This window comes from Mus musculus, chromosome 2 (genome assembly GCF_000001635.26).
Source record: "Mus musculus strain C57BL/6J chromosome 2, GRCm38.p6 C57BL/6J".
Lineage (NCBI taxonomy): Eukaryota > Metazoa > Chordata > Mammalia > Rodentia > Muridae > Mus > Mus musculus.
This window is the reverse complement of record NC_000068.7, coordinates 75591166-75615756: the sequence shown is the minus strand read 5'-3', so window position 1 is coordinate 75615756 and position 24591 is coordinate 75591166. Positions and strand designations below refer to the sequence as shown.

Sequence of the window (24591 nt, the reverse complement as noted above, 5' to 3'; positions counted from 1 at the left end):
GGAGTTGAATTTAGAAAGACTGTCTTTGGAGGTAGGAGAGAAGCCAGTTGGGAACACTGGCATTCTTCCAGAGGGTTTAGCGTTTGTTGTTTTGTTTGTTGTTATTGTTGTTTTGCCTTTTGTTTTTGTTCGGGACAGGATTTCTCTGTGTAGTCCTGGCTGTCATGGAACTTGCTCTGTAGACCAGGCTGGCCTTGAATTCATAGAGATCCAACCGCCTCTGCCTCTCATAAAGACGAGTGACACCACCAACCAGTCCCAGGGCCTAGGTTTGATTTCCGGCATCCACAGGGCAGCTCACAACTACCTGTTACTTCAGTTCCAGTGGATCTAACACCTTCTCTGGCCTCTGGGAGCACCAGTCAGCACACACTGCACAGAACACATGTAGGCAAAGCACTCCTACATAGAAAGTAAATTTAATGTGATAAAACAAGAAAAGACAAAGGAAAGATGAGAGCGGAGAGATGGCTCAGTGGTTGCATGCTGAGCTGCTTTTTCAGAGGGCTGGGCTTAGTTCTCAGCAGGCAGGCGTCAGCTCACCTATGATTGCAAGTCCAGGTCCCGGGGACCCAACACCCTCTTCTGGTTTCCATGGGCCCTGCACAAAAGTGGCACAGAGAATTCATGAATCATACACATAAAATAATAAAATTCACTTTAAAACCCCCACAAAGATGGCCTCATATACATTTTATTTACTACCTCTCAAAGGCCTTGCCTTCAAATACCACCATGTTAGGAGGTAAAACTTCAATTATGAATTTGTGGGGACACAATATACCCATAGCAGGTTCTTTGGGTTCCCAGTTTTCATTCTTCTCAGCATCTTCCGCACATATCTGTGGGGAGAAGAGGCGGTTGGCTCAATGTATGGCTTGGTCTTCTTTGGGGCTTATTGGCTTAGCAGGATCCTAAGCAAGGCTCCCAGAACTGATTGTGTAATAGCTGTTCCATGTTAAGAGGAAACCAGCTGGAGCCGGGTGTGACACAGGAGATATTAAACATTGTAAAGACAGTTGGGCGTGATGGTGCATGTCTTTAGTTCCAGAGCTCAGGAGGCAGAGACAGGTGTGTCTCAATGATTTCGAGGCCTGGACAGCCAGCCAGGGTTAGTACACAAAGAAACCCTGTCTCAGGAGCCTAGCATCTGAGAGGCTTTATCCAGCATCGGATGGAAACAGATGGAGAGAGACTCACAGCCAAACATTAGGTAGAGCTCAGGGCGTCTTACAGATGAGTCGGGGAAGGACTAAAGGAGCCAGAGGGATCAAAGGTACCACAGGAAGACCTACAGGGCCAACTAACCTGTGCCCACAGAGACTGAACCACTAACCAAAGAGCGTGTATGGGCTGAACTTAGGTGCCCTACATATATGTAGAAGATGTGTAGCTTGGTCTTCATGTGGGTCCCCTAACAATTAGAATGGGGGCTGTCTCTGGTTCAGACTCTACTGTCTGCCTTTGGGTCCCTTTCCCCTAGCTGGGATGCATTGTCTGGCTTCAGTGGGAGAGGATCCTTTTAGTCCTGCTGTAACGAGATGTACCAAGGCAGGTTGGTACGGGGTGGGGTGGGGTGGGGTGGGGTGGGGGGCTCACCTTCTCTATGGGGATGGGGAGAGAAAATGGGGGGAGATGGGAGGGTGGGACTGGGTTTAAAGTGAATAAATTAATTAATGAAAAAAAAATCATAGAAACCCCTGTCTTGGAAAACAAACAAAACCAAAAACAACAAAACACACAAGCCACCCCACCCCCACCCCTGAGACTGTAAAGCCAGACACTCACATACTCTCAGATCTGTCTTTACTCACGGAATTTACGGTTGCAGGCAAGTAGGGGTTGGAGCTTGAGGCTGACCTCAAAGAAACATGGAAGGTTCTGGTCTACCAGGGCTCCTACAGAATGGGTCAGTCGGCGTTCAAAATGAAGTCTCTACCCCATTTTTCTTCAGACTTGGACTTGAACTTAATAATAATAATGTCTCTATAACAAAGAATTAAGACAATGAGGACCTCCTGAGGCCCAGTCACCTTCCCTCCAGAGAAGGACTGACAAAGCAGCTCAGGGCTGAATTAACGCATCTTCTGGCCACATTGTAATCTAACACGTCTTCCTTCACCAATTACTGTCGTTTTTTGTTTGTTTGTTTGTTTGTTTTCTTTCTTTTCTTTTTTTGGACAGGAAACCAAGGAGGCAGTCATGTGGCACCGAGTGATCAGTAACAGCCCTACGGCTGGGAGTGGCCCTTGCTTGTCTTTTGGCCACACTCCCCTGCTGGACACCTTTGTCTCATATGTACAAAGGCACAGGGCCCGCTTGTTTTTTTTCAACTTAATACCAAATCCTATTGCGGGACTCTAGCTGAGCTGATGCCATTGGGCTCGTAGATTTCGACCTCCTGTCCCAGTTTCCTGAGTAAAAAATAGTCCTGTGAATTATTGTCAGAGGAGGAAATGAGTCAGCCCCTTGTCACACGATTAACTCCACAATTAAGACTCTCCCTCTTCCCTTTTTTTTTTTTTTTTTTTTTTTCTCTTCTTTTCTTTTTTGCTGGCCGACGGGGGTGAGGGTTGGGAAGAATTTTCACAATTCAAACATACCCGCTCCCACCCCTCCCTACCTCACTGCCTCCCACTCCGTTTGCTAAACTTGTCAGGATGTGTTTAAGTAGCAGGCCGGTTTTGAGTCTCTGCCAAGGGCAGGGCAAATCCTGCCCCACCAGTTAGACACATCTGTCCAGGCACGCTTGAACCCACGGCACAGTTAGGTTTCCTTCCACGTTCCCGAAGAGCAGAAGCAGAAAAGAAAACAGGAGTCACAGGAGAGCTGGTGCAAGGACAGAGCCATCCTGTGCCCTGCCTGCCCTGGGTCTGCTGTGTGTTATTTATCGATGCTTGACTCTGCTGTATAAATTGCCTTTTTTCCCCCTGTGCATACTCTGGATTATCAGTACTGTGAGGGTCAGATTGTGTTCCTCTCTGGTCTGAGTGTAGTGCTCAAGGGGTATGTTTTTGACAATTAAAAAAAATATCTATAGAAGGCATGGTGACCGATAGGCTAGTTTTCTGCCACTGGAGAAGTGAACCAATTTAAAACAGATTCAATTATATTAAAGGCAGGTTTATTGGGAAGTTGCACTAGGGCAAGTTCACTGGCCCCAAGGATTGAGGCCAGGAGAGGAGTTGCCTGGGGGGAGGGGGTGGGGGAGAGAGTAAGAGAGAAAGAGACAAAGGGCACTCTCCTGCAGAGAAGAGAAGAGAAGAGAAGAGAAGAGAAGAGAAGAGAAGAGAAGAGAAGAGAGTAAAAGAGAAGAAAAGAGAAGAGACGGGAGGGGAGGGGAGGGGAGGGGAGGGGAGGAAGAGGCAGGGAGAGAGGGAGGGGGAGAGAGCACTCATAAAATGATGTCTGGATTATATAGGGAAGAGCCTCTGGGGGAAGAACAGGCCAGCCCCTTGGTTGGAAAGTTCAAGGTATTCCAGGTAGGACTGAGGGATGCTGGGAGAACCTGGAAGTCATGTCTCCTTTGATATGTAAGATATGCACCGCAGTCCCTTGTCCCAGGTCCAAAACCAAAGAGTGACCAGGAATGAACTTGGGGCAGGGGTTAAAGAAAACATAGTTTCGCTCTTTACTTTGAACAGAGAACACTGTAAAAAAGCAACCCATGATTTTTTGTTTGTTTGTTTATTATTGTTGTTTTGTTTTTTAAGGACTGGAATTGAGTCCCTCCTCCTACTGTGTGGGTCTGCGTTTCAAAGGATTGTGACAAGGATTGCACAGCAAGCACACCTTCTCCCGCTGAGCCGTTCTCTTTCTGCTGAGAAATATAACTCAGATGGCCAGTTCAGCCGTCTTCAGTGACAGTCCTGGGGACATGATTAACTGCAGTCTGCCCTTTAAGGGTGGCTGTGCTGTCAGGTACCATGCAGACAGGAGGGACACAGCTGTACACGATAGAAATGCCTACATTTCTGTGATTCTGACCTTATATATTTATTTTAGATAGGGTCTCACTATGTAGTCCCTGCTGGTCTGAAATCTTACTCTGTAGACCAAACTGGCCTTGAACACAGAGAACCTACTGCCTCTGCCTCTCAAGGGCTGGGTAATGTTTCTGATCTTTGAAAGAAACAGCAAGCACGCAGCCAAAGTCACCCAAATGCAACTCCCACACCACGCCACACCAGCTGTTCTTGCATCTTACATTCCTGGGACTGTTCATGATACACCATAGCAGATAATAGAAATGTGATTTTCGTGATTATTATTTTAGCAGTAATAATAACTGAGTAACGCTCTCTCAAATCCTGCTGAAGCTTACGCTGAGGACTGTTCTGTCATTGTCACTAATGAAACCAAGGGAAGCCGAACAAACCCTTCAGCTTCATTTGATTTTGTCGTCAAGCTTGGAAGCTCTGAGCTGAGTGATAGGCTGGCTGCAGTTACCTAACCACAGATCGTCTGTCCGCTGGGTCAGGGGCTGAGGTACCACAAACGTGTGTCCAGAAGTTGAAAGGTTCAACTCTGTGAAATCACCAAGCCTGCCTGTGAGTCCGTCCAAGTGTCTGATGGGTAACCTCTGACAGGGCCAAAAACTCCAGCTTGTTAGAACAGGTTAATGCCACCGTTTGAAGAGCCTTGACGTTAGATCGAACTCTCTCTTCCTTCCTCTCTCTCTTATTTATTTATTATTTTTTAAAAGATTTATATATTAACATTGTAGCTGACTTTAGGCACACAAGAAGAGGGCGTCAGATCTCATTACGGGTGGTTGTGAGCCATCATGTGTTTTCTGGGATTTGAACTCAGGACCTTGGGAAGAGCAGTCAGTGCTCTTACCCACTGAGCCATCTTGCCAGTCCCTCTCTCTTTTTTAAAGATTTATTTATTTTATATATGTGAGTACACTGTTGCAATCTTCAGACACACCATCAGATTCCATTCCAGATGGTTGTGAGCCACCTTGTGGTTGCTGGGAATTGAACTTGGGACCTCTGGAAGAGCAAGTCAGTGTTCTTAACCGCTGAGTCACCTCTCCAGCCCGACGTTAGATTTCTAATGTACAGGTAGGTCACCAATTACTTCTCTTTCACTTAGCCCAACCACATGTGTTGCATCTCGCTAATAACGTTGTAGTCTACCGTGTCCAGACAATTTTCCTGAGCTTAGCGCAAAATGGAGGACTCCCTTTTCTTAGCCGGGCTTCTTCTCTGCCTGATCTGGGGAGCCTGGCCCACACTCTTCCTGGGGAAAGTCACATAATCCGTGGAGAAATTACAGGCTCAACTTTCTGGAATGCATCTCCATGCAAATGAGGTAACCTTGAACCTCAGACAATGAAACTTCATCCTAAGAAGAGCCCCTTTCCACCCTCCAAGGTTCACCCCGAATAAAGGATGTGCATACAAACACACCCGAATAAAGGTAGGTGCACAAGCTAAGATCGTCTGGGAGAGCGGTTTCATTAAGACTCTTGCGGAGGGCACCCCACTCCTCACTCCCAACCAGACCGGCGGATTCATCCTCTCAGCCTGGTGTGCTGCATCACCTGGGCACCCTGAGAGGGAAGAAACAGAAGCTGAGGAACCACATCTGACTCCAGGCTCGCCTCAACACAGAGATCCGCATGCCTCTGCCTCCCGAGTGCTGGGGATAAAGGCGAGCGCCACTACTGCCCGGCCTCTCCTCGCTCTTTCCTCAGCTTCCTCTCAGCTATCACATCTAGTTTCACACTCTCACATTCAATCTGTCATTTTAGGAGCAGATAGCACACGGCAGAGATGGTGATACAGCCCTTGGGAATTTGAGGAGTCACCCCACAACAACAAAATCGGCAGGATTGTTGGAGATCATTGGTTCCTAGGTTCTTTTCAAAGAAGCAGTGCGGCTTTCTTAGGATTCTCAGCCGCTTCCCGCTTCCCACTTCCCGCTTCCCGCCTAATTGACTGGGAACCACCGCCCAGGGGCGCACGCCCACGATTCCCCTACCCTGTGACTAAGAGCCGGCCTCTCATGCCTTCCACTTCTTGGAACTGTTCCCTGTTCTTTTGAAATCACAGCCTTAGTTTGTCCCTATTCGGCTTTGTTCCTGCACGTAAATGTTAATGCTCTCAGTGGCTCGAACTCCATCCTTGCAAAACAGTTCGGCAAACTTCCCCACAGGACAGGACAAGCGCTTTTTAAACTCACAGATGGGTTGTTCTGTGACTGTTGCCTTTTAATGAAACCCCCGTGACACTTCTCTGAAATTATTCAAAAAGCATTCTCGGCCTCTGCGAAGAACCATTTGTCACAAACCCCTAAATCCCCCGGGAGAAGGGCTTTCCTGTATTTTATATCGTGGGATTACAGTAACGTATAAAAACAGTCGTAGGTTAAGCAAAACAAAGTGGGCGGGGAATTCAGCATTTAAGTGGTCCAGGGATGCTGTTTGATTTGCTATAGGCAAAATCGTCCTCAGAAGGCTGGCGTAGTTACTCCTTTAAACCACCCCTACTGTGTAGCACAGCCAGCTCCGGAATCCAGAGTTACTGTAGAAGCAGATCCTGGTTATAAAACACAGCACCTGTCTCAGATTAGTCTCCTGTAGGAAAATTCTTTATATTATGGGCAGAGGAGTCTTTACTATAGCTCGGGAACAGTACGGACCATGATGGCTGTTCTGTACCCTCCTCTAAAAAAATATGTATCTATTTTATATATAAATATTCTCCACTGTAGACACAATACAAAAGCTTGTCCTGCCCGACGTGTAATAAAAGGTCGTGTTTCTTCTTTCCCAATCACTAGGACTTTTTCTGAATCTTTTCGGGAAAAGGGACAGGGAACGACATTAATCATAATGTGGTGTGCTCTGACCTTCCTGAAGTTATCTTTTGCTATTTACCGCCTTTGAGCTGTACATGGACTGCGTTCGGTGCTTCCAGCCCCAGCGTGTTTCTCTCCAAAGCCTCCTGCAACCTGCCCTCCCCGCCCCCACCGGCCCACGTGTGAATGGCGTTCATTAATTTACGTGCACCAAGTATGTATAAGAGCCCTTGAAGGCCAGAGACATCGGACAGCCTGAAGCCAGAGTTACAGGCAGCTGTGAGCTCCCTGTCCGGGGTGCCAGGAACCAAACTCAGGTCTCCGGCATTCTTAACCACTGAGCTGTCTCTCTGGCCCCTGTTCTTGTGCTAGGCAGGAGAGAGGCCAGCTCAGCCTGACTCTGAAGGACAAAACCAGCCGTGGCGATGTCGGGCAGCAGCCTGTTCTACAGAGTTTGCACACTCATTTAACTTCATTGGGAAAAAAAAAATAATGAAAGCGGTGAAAAGTGTTTATGGGAGTGGAGGAGAGCATATTTTGCTGGTTTTTCTTTATGTTTGAAGTTTTGGGTATAGCTCTGCTCATAAATACTGAAATGCCTAGCATAAAGAAGGCAGCCTGGGGCATACCCCATAAAACTTACAGTGCGATTAAATGAGCAATTTCCACTGGAAATAAAACGGGTGTGTTGGGTGGAATATGAATTAAACTGCGCGGGACTCAGGCTTGCACGAGGCTTTGGAGAGAGACCCGCTGGGGTTGGTAGCACTGAACGCAGTCCACAGGTCAAAGCCGGTAAACAGCAAAGGATAACTTCAGGAAGGTCAGAGCACACCACATCATGATTAATGTAGCTCTCTGTGCTTTTCCTGAAAAGGAGTCAGAAAAAGTCCTGGTGACAGGGAAGGAGGAAACACGACCTTTATTACAGGAGCTTTTGTATTGTGTCCTGCGGTGGAGAGTTTTGGACTTTTTTTTTTAATTACATTTTTGAATGTTCTTCCCTGAAAAAGGTCACATGTGTGTGTGGTGGGGTGTGGGTGTGGGTGTGGGTGTGGGTGGCATGGGCTAGTGGAGAGATGCACGAGGGACCAAGAGCATTTGCTTTTCTTTGAGAGGATTGGAGTTTGGTTTCCAGCAACTCCCCCCTCTCCCTTCCCCGACAGGGCTCACAACTGCCTGTAACTTCAGTTCCAGGGCATCTGACACCCCCTTCTGGGCTGTGGGGCTACCCACACACACGTGACACCCCACCCCTCTCATAAAAATAAATTAACAAGCCACTTAGATGTTATGAAAAAGGCGGAAATTGCAACAGGAACATCCAAAGGAGCATTAACTCTTGCCACAGACCACTCTCTGCCCTGGCACACATCACACAGTGGCACACACACACACACACACACACACACACACACACACACACACACATCAGTGCATTTACACAAAATAAATGGACAAAGGTGTAACTTTTAACACGATGATGCTTTACTGATACTTAAGGGAGAAAGTCCACCGAGGAGAGGACATCAGGTTTGCACAAGGTTGGCTGACTGGGAGACTGGGTGGCAAGTACAGTTATCACTCAGTACTCTCCAGCTCTCTACACAGATGCAAACAACCTCGAATGGAAAATACTAAAAATATTTTAAAGAATGAGACACCGAACATTGAAGACTCAGTTTTCATCATCCCGTACAAACTGTTTTGGAGAGTGCTCAGAAAAGGGAGGTTTAAACCACTTCGGAGGATGTGTTTGTGCAAGTTACAGATGTGCAAAAATGTGCCAACTCATAGGAGGAACTGGAGCATCTATCAGCAGCCCCTCCTGGGACCAATTTTCTCCAGGCTTCTAGGGGCAGGTGGCCAGAAAAGTGAGTTTTAATCTAAGCCTACCCAAACGGAGGCCCATCTTCTTTCTTTGAAGAGTTAGAGTAAGGCTTTGGGAAGGCAAGCCATCTATTCTTCCTCCTGTGAAAGCCACAGCCAAGATCAGAGAAACCAGCTCCGACTCTTAGTGGCCCCAAGTGCCCTTCCTTTCCAGGCCCAGGGTCTGCGGTGTCGGTGGGTAATAGCAGGTGAGATTTTGGTTAGCATCATCAGGAACTTTAGAAGGTCAGCCGTGAAACTGTATTTCTTTCTAAAAAATATGGCATGTTATTGTTTTGTCTGAGTTCACATTCTATCGCCCAGGCAACTGAGGTCTATTGTACATTTCCCACATTTTACCCACATGTATCCTACATATCAAAACTTCCTGAAAAATATCTGTTTTCCTGGCAAGGGATATTTCAAATGTTTCACATTTGGTCTTGTTCTGTACAGACAGACCCTCTAACCCTGCCTGTCTGTTTTTTTTTTTTTCCACAATGGCAGTTTACAGTATAAACAATATGCAAAACTGTTTGCACATTTACTCAGGGGCCTTGTCCTAAACCAGCAAGGCAGCGTTACTGAGCTGGCCGCCTGGCTGCTCACTGTAGCCACGACTGAGGCTAGACTCCAGGCCCAGCGTTCTGCAAGCTCGCTAGTGTGTGGAAGGACAGGAACCATCCAAGCTGCTGGGATGTGTGTACTAAGAGGAAAGCTGGATGCTGGGGAGAAAGATATGCCATGTTCCCTGTGACCCCGACATGGGAGTCATTTCTGGTTTAGACCAAAGACATTACTGAAAATTTAAGTTAGCGGAATATTGTATAGCCAGATTTTTTTTTTTTTACAGCTTTATACTGTATTGTATTATAAGTAGTTTGTGTGGAGGGGGCAGGCATCCTTTCTGCTTTATTGTTTGGATAAGATTTAAAAAGCAAGACTCATGTATTCTTTAATAACACATTTTTATTTCTTTAGAAGACAAAAAAAAAGCATACAGTGCAGTTATTTTCAGCGAAATGTCTGCCTCTTTGCTACTGAGTTAGGTCAAATTATTTTATGCCTTTATTCTCAAATTTATTTATGCTTTTCCTTGTATAACTACTAGCAGTTTGAAAACAGTTTTATTAATTAACAAGCTGGGACGCAATATATCATCACATCTTTAGAGCTTTGGCGCCAGCTAGTGGTAGTAGTGAGGAACTGCACAGTCATGTTCAAACCCCAAAGTCTTGTTTTGCCAATTGCCTTTCTCCTGTTTCTCCCACGTTTTTCTTCATCAACACAATGGGGGAATTCTTGCAATCGGTCAGCGAGGAATAGAAGGAATTATAGATGAATTCAGAAAGACCAGTAGGCGAGAGGCAAAGGGAGGAGAGGCCAGACAAACGCAAGCACTTTCCTAAAGGATTTGAGACCATTTGTTTCTTTAGATTCCTGGCATTCGATAGAGCAGTTCAGATTTTGCCAATGACTTTTGAGCCTTTTGTTTTTTCATTTGTAGATAGGTTTGAATACATACCTAAGCCACGTGGTGACTATGAACCTCACCAGAACAGCCCCGAGGAACCCTGTAAGTGGAATTTATGTTTGCTTCTAAGCAGCACATATTTCTAGTGTGGACAGGAATTCTGAGATGGCATTTGTATCTGGTACTCCATGGGAAAAAATACTCAATTTCATGCAATTTAGATGTGGAGTTCAGCTTACTATCAAATATGCTTATTCTAAATTTATGTTTATGATGATTTCCATGAAAACCAAAAATGTGGTATTTATTTTAAGAACAAGGAATCCTTGGTAAGCTATTTTCTTTCACTTAATTAAGGAATACATGACCAAACCGGGGCTATAGAGGTTGCTAATAAATAAATCTCGAAGCAGAGATATTACATTCATTAAATGGTGGGAGCTGCTTATAACTCTCTTACTTGTTGCTAAAATCAATATTGCTAATAATATACATGGAATTTATTATGAAAAAAGGCTGAAGGTGGTGAAGGACTTTTCTTTCGAAATTTCATTTGTAGATCTGTGTTGGTTATGGAGAACAAGGACCATCCAAGCTGGGAAGCACTTCTTGTGTTGTTTTTGGAAGGTAAGTCTGGCTTCGGAAGTTTAGTAATGAAGAATTGGCATAGTTTAATCCTGAAGCTTGGTTGATGTGTGTGCTGTTGGGAAATAATGTTTAAAATCTTATTGATGAGAGATATCTCACCACAAAATAGATGGTCATGGTGCTGCTGTATGAGGCATTTTAAACTCTTGCTAAAATCTGAATAGTTTATATAGAAAATTCCTCATTTTCACCAAATGCTGGTGGGCAAAGTGCTGTGACTTCTTTTTGGTATTTAATCTTTTAAGCTTTGATGTGTAAGGACATTTTTAAATAGCTAGCTCTCTCTCTCTCTCTCTCTCTCTCTCTCTCTCTTCACCTTTTACCTCTTAAGATGGAAGCTAATCTTACATAATTGAATCGGTTTCAAATCATACTTGAAAGGAAGTATCATTGTATTTTTGGAAAAAGATAATTGATTTTAACAAGGCTGTATTAATGACAGATTATAAATTGAAATAAAAGTGGAGGATAGTTGACATTAGTTTTGTAGTGTGTCATCCTTATTTTAACTGCTCAGTTTATCATTAGGCATATCTTTAAGACTGTTTAGTGGTTGCTTTAAAATATTTTGATGCCTACTATAATCCGTATATAGTTCCCCATATGCTGCCAAGCAAATGCTACAAAATAGCATCCTATCATAATCTGAAATTTGCTCATAAAGATTTTAAGATTTATCATTGCAGTGTTATTTCTTCTTTCCGAAATCGTGCGATCAGAAATTAACTGTATATTCCAAATGAACACATTTAAAAGGATGCAAATGTGTCTGAGTAATTTTCTGATTTAAAAAAGAAAACCTCTTTAGAGATCCGTCTGTGAGTTTGACACAATGATGCCAGCAAATAACCGGTTCACTCAGCTCCAATCCTTGCATGTGAGATGGTCTATAAAATTTTTATAAAAGAAATAAACATTCTTATTCAAGGCCTTGAATGTGACGACATAAAGAGAAACTTACAAATAAACAGACTTGCGCCTTCTCCCTGACATGCTCGTCTGCAGACAGTGAGGCCTACTAAAATTCAGAAACAGAGTTAAATATTTGCTTGGCTTCCAGATGCCACGACTGCGAAGCTGCACTGCTCTCCCCCCCCCCCCCCCCCGCGTTGGGAGCTGGGAGCCCTCCGTAGAGCATCCCTTTAGGAGGCATTGGTGCAGGATGAGGGGGCGCAGATGCCAGCCAAGCGCTGCAGATGGTCCCCCTCATTAGCCTACAGCGCTCCACACAGCCATCCGGAGGAGGCTCGGGATGGCACTTGGACAAGATGTTAAGCTAGCCTCCTGTTCAATGTCATTACGGTTTCTCCAAATCCTCTGCTCAGTGCGCCCTGCCAGGTTCAGGCCAAGAGAGGTGACAGCTCCAGGCCGATGTCCCCATAGCCGACCTGGGAAACGTCCTAATTCTGGGCTAACCTAGACCATCCGCGAACGCAGTGTGCTTCCCCGCATGACATGCCATTGGCAACCTCCTTTCTCCTCTTCCTCGTCTGCCCACTACTTTATTAACGCTATGGGATTTTAATTTCTGTTTTCTTTAGCCTTTGTTTACGAACCATCATTGGAATCAGGGCATCCAGCCCGGGGAACCGGAAATGTTAGTTAAGTTTCTCAGACGAACAGCAGGGGGAGCGCATACTGTTTTACGGCCTGCAGTTTCTCAAACTAGATTGGAATAATTATGATAGTTGGGGTCTTACAATTAGAACATAGATGTTTACAATCTGTGTACATGTGTAACAAAGATTGCAGAACACAGACAATCACCATTCACTAAACGTCAGTTTTAAGTCACATAGGGTCCATTTTTATTTAAGTACTAGAGGTGTGCTAGGATGTTGGGGGTGAATGGGTGACAGGAAAGAACTTGACAGCAAGAATCTCTCTCTTTTGTCTTGTACTACAGGCAAAAGAGAGCCTTTATTGCAATCATCTAAAATCCTTATGCGATCTTGTAGCTGTCTGTCACCTCTAGTCACAGCTTAAAACGAGTTTATATTTTCTTTTTCTTTAGATTTTTATTTTATAAGCGTTTGACTGCATGTATGTGTTTTTATTATGTTCATGTCTGGTGTCCGAGGTCAGGACCTTGAAACTGGAGTTAGGGATGTTTGTGAGCTACCACCTGGGTGTCAGAAACTGAACCTGGTCCTCTGCGAGAGTAGTGATTGCTCTTAGTGGCTGTGTCTCCAGCCTCAGCTCCCACACTCAACAGAGAAATTCAAGTGGATCACTTGATGACATTTTTGGGATGGTGAAAGTGAGGAGAGGCTGTCCTGCAATCTGTTTTCTGAGTCAGACTTCAGTTTTAGATTTTAAAGTTGAGAACATTTTTAAAAAAGATTTGTTTTATTATATGTAAGTACACTGTAGCTGTCTTCAGACACACCAGAAGAGGGCATCAGATCTCATTATGGATAGTTGTGAGCCACCACGTGGTTACTGGGATTTGAACTCAGGACCTTTGGAAGAGCGGTCAGTGCTCTTAACTGTTGAGCCATCTCTCCAGCTCCAGTTGAGAACATTTAAAGCCCGGTGGGCTTTTATATTGTGCTCCCGGTCCATGGATCTGTAGCTTTGTCCTCCTTTAAGATAATTTAGGATGTCTGAACTACTCTTTGCTTTGTAAACCATTTTGATGTCCACAGACAGGCATTTTATATATTGTGGCTCACTGATGGCTCCCCTGGAGGGGCAGGAACTCTGGAGTGATGCTTAGGGTTTAAACTGAAGACTCAGCTTGCAGCCGTACAACAGTCACTTCACTGTGTGATCCACGACTATGGTAAGAACTATTTTGTAAATCTACACAATTTCTATGCAATGATTTTTGGGTTTCATTAGAAACAGCCCAAAACCAAGCATCAGCTCTACATTGGCAAGGGTGTTGAGTATTGGTTGGCTCTAAAAACACAATTAGACATTAAGAGTAGGGCTGGAGAGATAGCTCTGCTGGTAAGATCACTGACTGCTCTTCCAGAGGTCCTGAGTTCAATTCCCAGCAACCACATGGTGGCTCACAGCCATCTGTAATGTGATATGGTGCCCTCTTCTGGGGTGTCTGAAGACAGCTACAGTGTACTCTCTTTTTTTTTTTTTTTAAGATTTATTTATTTATTATATGTAAGTACACTAGAGCTGTCTTCAGACACTCCAGAAGAGGGTGTCAGCTCTCATTACGGATGGTTGTGAGCCACCCTGTGGTTGTGGGATTTGAACTCAGGACCTTCGGAAGAGCAGTCAGTGCTCTTAACCGATGAGCCCTCTCACCAGCCCCAGTGTACTCTTATAAATGAAAAAAAAAAGGGGTGGGTATAAGGGCCAATGATGGCTCTGGGGGGTGACAGCACCTGCCACCCAGCCTGACAACTCAGGTTTGAGCCCTGGGATCCGCTTGATGGATGACTTCAGTAAGCTGTCTTCTGAATAAAAGGCAATAAACGCTGAACACAACAGCACACACCTATGATGTCAGGCTTGGGACCTAGAAGCAGGTGGAGTTTTCGGCCAACTTTGCTTAGTTTTGGGTCAGTTAGGGCTGCAGTTGAGTGGTGGTGGAGGTGGTGGGGCCAAGTGCACAAGGCTCTCTGTGATGTTCCATGTGCTAGGTAGGAGAGGGTGAGGGTTTTGGAGGGAGGCCTTACAGCATTTATGCTCCAGGCTGGTTGATCTGGTGACAAAGAACAGGGTCCCTGAAGAATCAATCAGAATGCTAGCACAGCAAATAGAAAACAATATAAAAAATATAACTTAAAAGTTCTCACTCCCACAGGTTTAGAATATATTTTCAAAAATTTCTCTTGATGATTAACTGATTAATGATACAACCCAGAAAACAAGTTTGAGTGGAGAATATATGGTTGCTTCCTTTCCATGGCAATCGCTAATAACATTGCTCATTTTATTGTTCTAAATAATATTATATTATTTTATTGCTCATTAATCTGATAAAGGTAACAGCAGATACTTTTTAGTTTACTATTATTACGCGTGCGCACGTGTGTGTGTGTGTGTGTGTGTGTGTATGTGTGTGTGTAACATGTAAGCAGAAGTGTGGAGGTCAGAAGACAACTTTTGTGAGTCAGTTCCCTTCTTCCATGGGACTCAGGGAACGACTTCAGTCAGGATTGTGTGGCAAGTGCCTTATCTTCAGAGCCATCTTATCAGGCAACAGACATTGCACCTGTAAGCTCCTCTCCCACACGATCTCCTTTTGATTGCACCTGTGACATAGATATGCAGATATGGTTGCAAGCTCTGACTCACAGTGCTCCTCTGAAGATAGATCGGAAAGATTGTTTTATGGCTACTTTCAGGTACCCTGTGCCGGGGAGCACAGTTTATTCAGCTATATGCTGACAGAAAGAGGAAATGGGTTAGAGTGACATCCAGTTGTATCAAGTATTGTTCAACAGTATCTTTTTTGAAAAAGAAGACTCGTGCTTTCCAGATTCGATGCACTGAGCACTTGACTTGACCCATAGAGAGAATATGTACAGTAATATGCAAAAATAAAAGGTGGGATGGCCTGGAGCTTAGTTCAGCCATAGAGTACTTGCCTAATATGCACAAGGCTTTGTCCAGATTCCAATCCAGGAAGGAAAAAACAAAGAGCAAGAAAATCTGAGGTTTATTGACACACACCTGCAACCTCGTACTTGGGAGGCAGAGGCTGCTGGGGACATGGAGTTCCAGGCCAGCACGGGCCACACAGTGAGGCACTGTCTCGAGAGCAAAAGTAAAGCAAATAAAAAAATAAGGGGACCCTAAATTAAAGAGAAGATATTTAAAAAAACTTTTCATAACATACACTACTAAAAATATGTGAAGAAGATATAATTTATGTTAATAAGTCAAGAAGTCATATGAGGTTGTTTTAAAGTACCCGAACATATTGTGATGGGGAGAAAGCCTGATAAGACAGTCATTTTCTTTTTTGTTTTGTTTTTGAAAGGACCTTGTGGTGTAGCACGGAGCAGCCTTGAACTCATGATCCTCCTGCCTCAACTTCCCAAGTATTAGGATCAAAGGTATATACTACCCTACCTGGCTAAGTCAATCATTTTCTTCCAGACTCTGTGACTAGCCACTTGGGTAAGGTCGTACAGGGCTGTGTCTCTGTACCTGGGAGGCTGAGGTACGATGGCTGCGGAGTCTGAGGGCAGCTTGGGCTACATTTGTGAGTTTTAAATCAATCTGAACTATAGAGTTCAGCGAGACCCCTTCTAGAAACATCTGCCTCACTCCCATCCCTAAAAACACCCAAATATCTCCCAAACAAAAACCATAGCCACCCGACAAAATTCAGGACCTTAACTGTTCAATATTGAAAAGCAATGAGACCAGCGCCCGAGTTCCTCTGCGGAGCTGCTCAGAGTCCGGTCAGGGGCATTCACTCATGCCTGGCTCCTGGTCATCTCTGACTTCCATGTGTGCGCACACTTCTACCTAACTTTGTGTAGCCAGATGGGGCTCTTTAGAGCCGGTGTTTGGCATTGTCACAATTTTTGCTTGGCTCAGGAAGGGCAGGTTGAGTATCATTAAAGTGTTATTTATTCCTATTTTATTAAGCCCTTTTTACATTCATGTTACAGGTTAATTTATACTTTTATTTCATGCACTACTTGGCTTTACTGATTAATATGCCCCACGGCATTCAATAAAGTCAGGCAGTGGAGGAAATAAGAGTGGTATTAATTTCTAACATTGCTATAAATTTCCCCTAATAAAACCAGCTCAATAGCATTACAGAAGTCGTACAATGGGGGTGCTTCCAAATTGTTAACAAAGATGCAACTAAACAATTCTCCTTCCTGAATTTAACGCAGCTATATTGCCTTTTCTATGAAGTGTTGCAAGGAGACAGTAGGCCCTTACTACTTCACTCTTTAACAGGTAATCTAAGCATTGGCGTTACACTGCAGTCCACAGCTCTTCACAGGGCTTATACCAAAACATACAGTCTCTAGGTTACAAAGTGTGCAACTTCACCTAGGCCCTCGGACTCCTTGCAGGGGGTGGAGGGGATTTTACTTATGGGTGGGTTTTTATTGAAGATTGGAATTCCATTGCAGGCATCTGTTATGTGTCCTTCTTTGGTATTTCAACAGTCAATCCCAGTCATAGGGCTGGTGAAAAAAAAAATCTATGTGCCGGAATTATGAATCTGCCACTCCAACCCCAACTTCTCAGTGAAGTAGGGTTAGAATTAGGATTTATACGAGTGTATAAAGTCGAGGACATACTACCACCCACTGAATTTTGGGTCACAAAATTTTTATGATAAAGAATGTACTTCATTATCCAGTAACCAAATTCATGTATTGGAACGGAGCGTTTATTCTGCACTTTTCCTTTATAAGGCTCTAACCCAGTGGTTCTTAACCTTCCTAAGACTGCTACCCTTTAATACACTTCTTCCTGTTGTGGTGACCCCAACCATAAAATTATTTCATTGCTACTTTACAACTGTAGTTTTGCTGTGGTTATTGTAATGTAAATATCTGATGTGTGACCCCCCAAAGGGTCGTGACCCACGGGTTGAGACCACCACATCTAGCCAGTGCCCGCACTCCCGCAAATGGGTTCACATCTGAAATTTACTTCATTTTTTTTTCCTTAGTAGTGAGTGAACCTTAGCTTGAGGTCCTCGCCTGAACTTTCTGACATTTTCTTTGAGTTCTTGGGTTTAATGACTGGAAAGAAGTGTGATAGAGAAAAGGAAGAGGTGACCAAGAACAGTCTACAATTCCTCCTTGCACCAGGGCGCCAGGATTTGTATCATTCAGGAGAGTTCTTGATCAAGCTTCACGCAGGCTGGGACGGACCCGGGAGAGATGGGGACTCAGCTCTTGTCCTGTGAGTTACTTTAGGACAGAGAAATTCACATGTTGTTAGGAAAAATATTCAGAGAAAGGAAATTGTGTGTGTGTGTGTGTGTGTGTGTGTGTGTGTGTGTGTATGTGTGTGTATGTGTGTGTTGGGGTTAATTTCTTCACATCGCCTCGAATTATGCTGGCCAAAGTGGCGGGTACCTGGGTCCACACAGCAGTTCAAGAAACAGCAAAGGCCTGGGTCCATCCTTGTCCCCAATGTGCAGTGAGGACTTGGAGATTTTCACTAAGCTCTCTTGCACGTGCTGACTTCTCACGTTACCTTAGCCGAGTGTAGGGTTTGGTGTTTGCATGTTTGCTTAAGTTCACATGGGAAACTCATGCCTCTTCATGCCAAGGTGTTTATACATTCTGCGGTTTCATGACAAAGTAAAATCCCACCTCTGCCATTTCTCCTACCCATCCTTACTCATCTTTTGCTCATAAAAATGAGACTTCAGGGAAATGTTTTCCAAATCACTCCTCAAACCTGGACTTCAGACGGAACCCCTGGATGCTCAGACTGCCGGTTCACACACAAAGCAATTGATGTAGAGTTCCCGAGTCTCATCTTTGAAAGTCGGTTCTCAAAAAGTGATGAACTGTTTGTTTCTAGAGACCCTGTATTCAGATCCTGGGAAAAGAAAGGCTTTCCATTCAGGAAGCCGTTCTTGCAAATATGTGAGTGCCTTACACAGGCATTGATTGGTCCACGAAGGCATTTGTTTTAATCAGAAAAATCTGTTTGGTAGCTATTTTGGGAAAAGATCTTAGAAGAGTTGATCCAAGCTGATCATCCTCTTTTTCTTCCTCCAGACAGGGTTTAATGTAGCCCAGGCTAGCCTAAAATGTTTCCAGACAGGATCTGCTGTAGCACAGGATAGCCTTGAGCTGTCTATGTAGTTGAAGATGACTTTGAACTACTGATCTTCCTAATTCTACTTCCTGAGTGCTGTAACTACAGCCACATACCATTATACCCAGGTTATACACTCCTAGGGATTTAACCTGAGGCACACGCTAGGCATGCCAGGACAGCTGCACTCCCTGCCTATATTTTGATATGTTTTGGTAAGTTTTTTTTTTTTTCCCGAGACAGGGTTTCTCTGTGTAGCCCTGGCTGTCCTGGAACTCACTTTGTACACCAGGCTGGCCTCAAACTCAGAAATCTGCCTGCCTCTGCCTCCCGAGTGCTGGGATTAAAGGTGTGCGCCACCATGCCCGGGTTTTTTTTTTTTTTTTTTTTTTTTAAGATACACACACACACACACACACACACACACACACACACACACACACACACATATATATATATATATGAGTACACTGTGAGGGAGTCAGATCTCATTACAGATGGTTGTGAGCCATGATGTGGTTGCTGGGATTTGAACTCAGGACCTTCTGGAAAGCAGTCAGTGCTCTTATCTGCTGAGCCATCTCGCCAGCCGGTAAGTTTTATGAAGTAGAAAAATCTGGTATATCAGGTTGGGATGGATTCGACAGCTGTCAACAACACATAAAAGGTCTTAAAACAAACACGGGGACCTTAGTCAGTAGGCTAAAGAAGGTTTTGCAGTATAATCGAGTGAGGGCATCTTATTTATGAAAAACTGAAAAATCAACCCTGTTGAAAAAAAATGCGTATAACAGTGACTGGAGACAGAAAGTAACGTGGTATAGCTTAGCCCACAGGAAATGAAAACACACGATTAGTGAACCTGCAGGACTTTACATTGGTGGCCAATGAAACTGCTTGGAACCAAACTCCCCATATAATTTTGTAAGTGAGAAAAGGACAGTCAAACAGTAAGAAAGACGTTTCCACTTTCGGGACCTAGCTTAGAAGGATTGAAACTGTAGGAACTTGCAAACACACATTCTTTTCCTAAGGCACCTTTGTAAACTCTGCAGGCATTGCTTTGTGTCTCAACGCAAAGGCCCGAGAGCTTTTAGGCGCTGCTGTAAAAATAAAGGAATGGTCTGTGCTGGAAGCAAACAGAATCCATGTGGCGAGACCTAGGTCGTGCTGATGTAGTTACAAATTTCAGGCACTGCCAACCCCAGTCTCGAGTGAAAATAGATGTTTTAGATGACCCAGCTCCGCAAAACGTGTGCAAGAGAAAGGAAGTATAGAATTCCCCTCTCTTGAAGCCCCTCAACTCTATTAAAACATTTCTAGAGCCCTTTGAGGCTAGGATATTATTTTTCTCCCAAGGGTAACACTGTATTCTATAGGAAGGCTTGTGCTGTCTTTTGTGTCATCATTAATGCATTTCCTGTAGAAGGAAATGACCTTTTTTTTTTTTTTTTTTTTTTTTTTTTTAAAGGATGGTAGTTTAAACTTAAAAAGCACTTTTGACTTTTAACATGTATTATCATGGCTGATGCCATTGTAGACATGAAGAATACCGCGTGGGAAATGCTTGTCATATGAATCTCATGTTTCAACCTTCTCTTTGACTCAGGTTTGTGTTTTTTTAGGGATTAGCAGCTGAAGTCGAGGAAGTCAGTGTTATAGATAACCTGAGCCTTCATGTTTAGATGAGTGAAGAACATTGAGATTAAAAAAATAAATAAATATCATATATATAATATAAATTACCGGTCAGGAAATTGACCTGTAGATATTGACAAAGGCCATCCAAATGTCATTTTAACATTTTATTTAAATTTCTACTAGGTGGTATGGTGCACACCTCTAATCCCAGCACTAGGGAGGCAGAGGCAGGTGAATCTCTATGTTCCAGGCCAGCCTGGTCTACAGAGCGAGTTCCAAGATATCCAGGGCTACACAGAGACTCTGTCTTGAAAAGGCTCCCCTCCACTACCCAAAGAATATAGTTTCTTTCCATTTATGTATTTCTCTCTCCACTGCGTTCTTCAAACCCACCATTTTAAATATAACATTTTAGCTGAAAATTTATGCTCATAAACTAGAAATTGTAAAATTAATTTTTGTGATGGTATAATTTGTACGTCAGATCTTTAAATCATGGTCACTAATAAAAGTATGTAATAAATATGCAGACAAATTACACTATGAAGATGTTATCATTTATTGAGTGGAACCTATGTTTTCATTTAATTTATTCTAGTCCAGATTGTTTAGCTATTAAGTAAGAGAGTTACATTGTCTTTCCTATTCCACACTCAACATCAAGATACTTTAGAATTTTTCCTTTGTGTGAAAATATAGTTACTGAAGCTTGACTCTTAAAACCAAGGTGACTTTTAGTTTTGAAAAGTAAAGAGCATTACAGTAAATTATGATTTTTTTTTTAAACAACACCTTGCCATGTAGCCTTGGCAAGCCCGGAACTCACCCTGTAGACCAGGCTGGCCTCAGACTAACGGAGATCCACCTGCCACTGCCGGAGCGCTGGAGTTAAAGGCATGTGCCACCATGCTCAGCGTTAATTGTGATTTAATAATAACAGACGTCTGTTGAGCACTCTTCTTTTTAAAATACAGACTACTACTACTACTACTATTATTATTATTTTGATTGATTTATTCAGACACTCTAGAAGAGGGTGTCAGATTTCGTTACATGTGGTTGTTGGGATTTGAACTTAGGACCTTTGGAAGAGCAGTCAGTGCTCTTAACGGCTGAGCCATCTCTCCAGCCCTGAGCACTATTCTTTTCATTCTTATTCATGTGTATGTGTGGTGTGTGCGTAAGTGCATGTGTATATGAGGAATATGTTTATCAGTGTGTGTGTGTGTGTGTGTGTGTGTGTGTGTGTGTGTGTGTAAGCAGAGGTACAAGTAGAGTGGTTCCCTCTAATGCTACCCACCATATTGATTGATTGATTGATTGACTGATTGATTGATTGAGACTGGTCTCTCTCACTGAATCTGGAGTTGGATGTTTGTACTAGACTACTAGACTGGCTGGTGGTGAGCCCCTGGGTTCTACATGTCTCTGCCTTTTAGCATTGGGGTTTAGGGGAATCCATCTGTGCCTGGCTCCTTAAGTAGATACTGGGGATTAAAGTGAACAAGCACTTTACCCACCGAGCCATCTTTCCACCTCCTCACTCCATACTTTGCTTTGCTCGGCCTCTGAGTGTCTGGTCTGTCTTCATGCTCACCCACTGAAACACTAACTTGACTGGACTCATCTGTACTGCCTGGTTTTTCTACCAGCTGCTTCTTAGCCCGGGAGTTCTTACCCTCCGAAACCATACTGCCTGCCACCCTTAGGAAACTGAAAAATTTAAGCCTCTGAATGAGGCGACGAAAGCCGAAGGGAATGGGGGTTGGTGTGTTGACTCTGTGGAAGAGACGCCACGATTTCCGTGTCAGGACCAACCGTGGCTGTGGTGTGAGGAAAGGATGGCAGAGGGGCCATCTTGCAGAAGACCGGTTAGGAGACTGTTGCTGGTCAGGAGAAAAATTACAAAGGCGTGGCAGAAGCCAGGCTGGGCAGTGGTGAGGCAGGGGAGTACCGGCACATCGAAGACGACAAGGGGACCGAAGTTTCATGGAGGAGTCTGTAAGCGACACGGACAAATGATGCAGACAAAACCCGTTCCTTGAATTTGGTGACTAGAAGGTCCCTGGCGACTCTTTCTAGAGGAGTCACATGTGAATGACTAATAAAGAAGCCAGTTGGGCCGAGGAGTGACCCAGAGACGAGTGGGAAGGGGCCACAGTGCTGGCGACCTGTGGGCTTTCTCTCTCTCTATTTCCCAGGGTGATTTCCTCCTTTGCTTTTGATCCAATGGATGAAACCCGACAGTAAGTAAGTAAGTTTAAGCCTCGAGATGATCCTGTGACATAGGGTTAAGCATTCTCTTTTTTTTACAGCCGAGCTGCTGAGGACTTGCGAGGGGCTCACAGTGGCTAAGTAGCTGGGCTTTAGGGAGAATCCAAGACTGATGGCTGAGCCCCTCCCTCGCTTAGGACAGAGATCCGTGTTGCTCTTCCTTCCTGACCCCGAAATCTGTTTGTCATCATAAAGTTGGTAGACTTTCACCAAAACATGAGTCAAGTACAAAACTTTTTCCCCCTGAGGCATTTTGAAGTGACCATTGATGACCTTACTCCCCCTACCTCCAGTGTTAATGAGCAAATTCAGGGCTTTTGTGAATGCCAGCGAAGCTCTCTACCACCAGGCCACACGCCCTGCTCACTGCATTTCTCGTCCCTGCTGAGGGGTTTGTTCATTGTATGAGCTCCAATACCACTTGTCCTATTATGACTTAGGGACTCACAGGGCTGTTTTGAGGGTTCGCTATTGGAAAGCCTCCTGCTTCTTTGAAAAGCCCCTTTCTGCATTCAAACATTACGAGAGCAATTTTAAACATCTTCAAATATCTGAGAGTCTTGGGATTCCTTTCCTGAATTTGAAGCTGGCAGGTGGCTTTGCCTACCTCAGCCAAGCTTGCGGAGCTGCAAGAGTGTTTATTTTCCAATCAGACTGTCTATCTAAGAGGTCAGGTGAGCCGAAAAACCAAAAAGAACCGGTGGGCACCGGACCTCCCACGCCCCACAGCCCTGCACCGCTCTGTTGCGCTCAGCCAGAAGGCAGCTGGCATAGTTTCCTACCTTGGTCTTTTCATCAGTGATTTCTTTTCCCTCCTCTGTACAAATCTTTTGACTGTAGTAACTTCATCCTTTGAGGAACAAAGTGGGAAGTGCTCCCAACAAACTCAAATAGCTTTAGCCACGATCTAAAGTAATTTGATGGGGGAATAAATTGGTAACTGGTTTTCGGGAAAGGGAGGCACTGAGATAGAATACAACCAGCAGTAAGATTGACGTGCAGCGTTCACGTAATCACAACAGAGAAGATAGATGAAGTGTTCGGCATCTAAACTCTGGAGCCAGGAGCTGGGCTAGGGTTCCAGCTCGGCTCTATTTCTTATTTCTCGTGTCACTAAGGCTCCTATCTCTCAAGCTTAGGTGTTGTGAGCACCCAGTGGGGCTGCTGAGGACCCAGTACCTGCTGCACAAAGGGCTGGCTTTTCTGGAGCTCCGTAAACGGGCGTTGCTGTTGCTGTGCCTTGGAAGGGATGCTGGCGTGTTTATATTATCCCGACAGGGCTGTCACCTGTGTCAAAGCTGCTCACTCAACATTGAAGAAGCCTTTGAAGGCAGCTGAAGCCAATCAAGGAGATCATGGAGACGAGACAATCAGGAAATCTTTACAAGTGACACTTTTAAAGAAGGTTTAGTCTCCCATGAGTTCAGATCGGTCTGAGGAACTTCCTAGGGACTGTGATTTGAATGAGGTCTTATACAACTTGGCTAAGAAAAAAAAAAATGAAGTGCTTTCATCCAGGAAATAATGTGCAGAAAAAGAGGAGAAACAAGAAAGACTTATTTTTTTGGAGTGGGGGGGGTGTTAAAAATCAAATTATTGGCATGACTGTGCATTGCTGAGACTCAAACCCAGGGCCTTCATGCATGCCAGTCAATACGAACCTTCCCCTTTCTCCATAAAGGTAAAAGTAACACAGCATTTTGATATTTGATGTATATGTATATATATCAAATACACACACACACACACACAGACACACACACATGCACACACACACAGACACACACACATGCACACACACACAGACCACACACACACACACACACACACACACACACACGCACACACACACGAATGCACGCACACACAATCTTATTGAAGATAGAGTTTTCATACACTGTATTCTGGTTGTGGTCCCCTCCCTCTCTATTTCTCTCAGTTTTCCCCTCCCCTCTCCTCCCCTCCCACTGAGGTCCACTCCCTTTCTGTCTTTCCTTAGAAAACAAACAGGCTTCTAAGGGATAATAATAAAATATAATGAGATAAAACAAAAACAAATCAGAATCTAACAAAACAAACAAACAGAAGGCACAAGAACTCAAGAAAAGGCACAAGAATCAGCTGCAGACAAAGAGACTCACTTCTTG

The 24591-nt window shown here is 44.2% G+C and overlaps 1 protein-coding gene and 1 long non-coding RNA gene across 11 annotated transcripts in view; one reads left to right on the top strand and one right to left on the bottom strand.

Moving 5' to 3' along the window:
* The window catches only part of Gm50595 (predicted gene, 50595), a 181944-nt gene that overhangs the window by 18161 nt on the left and 139192 nt on the right, over positions 1-24591 (top strand). For 5 of the 9 annotated variants that reach the window (XR_001783376.2, XR_001783374.2, XR_001783375.2 and 2 more), the window contains exons 1-2: positions 9719-10255; positions 10713-10780. Coding sequence is in view for 4 of the 9 variants with exons in the window: in XM_017319376.1 (XP_017174865.1) it covers positions 10018-10255; positions 10713-10780 (306 nt within the window). In the remaining 5 variants the exon portion in view is untranslated. Of the gene's footprint in view, positions 1-8684; positions 8889-9718; positions 10256-10712; positions 10781-13449; positions 13587-24591 lie in introns of those variants that run through there. The other 4 variants (XM_017319379.1, XR_001783377.2, XM_017319378.1 and 1 more) reach the window with 4 other exon arrangements.
* Positions 404-2365, bottom strand: Gm39853. Of its 2 annotated transcripts, XR_866455.2 has the most exons (3): positions 1815-2365; positions 706-842; positions 404-601 (listed from the first exon to the last, which is right to left on the bottom strand). It is a non-coding gene; the product is annotated as a predicted gene, 39853 (long non-coding RNA). The 2 variants fall into 2 exon arrangements; XR_866454.2 differs by having other exon boundaries at positions 404-842.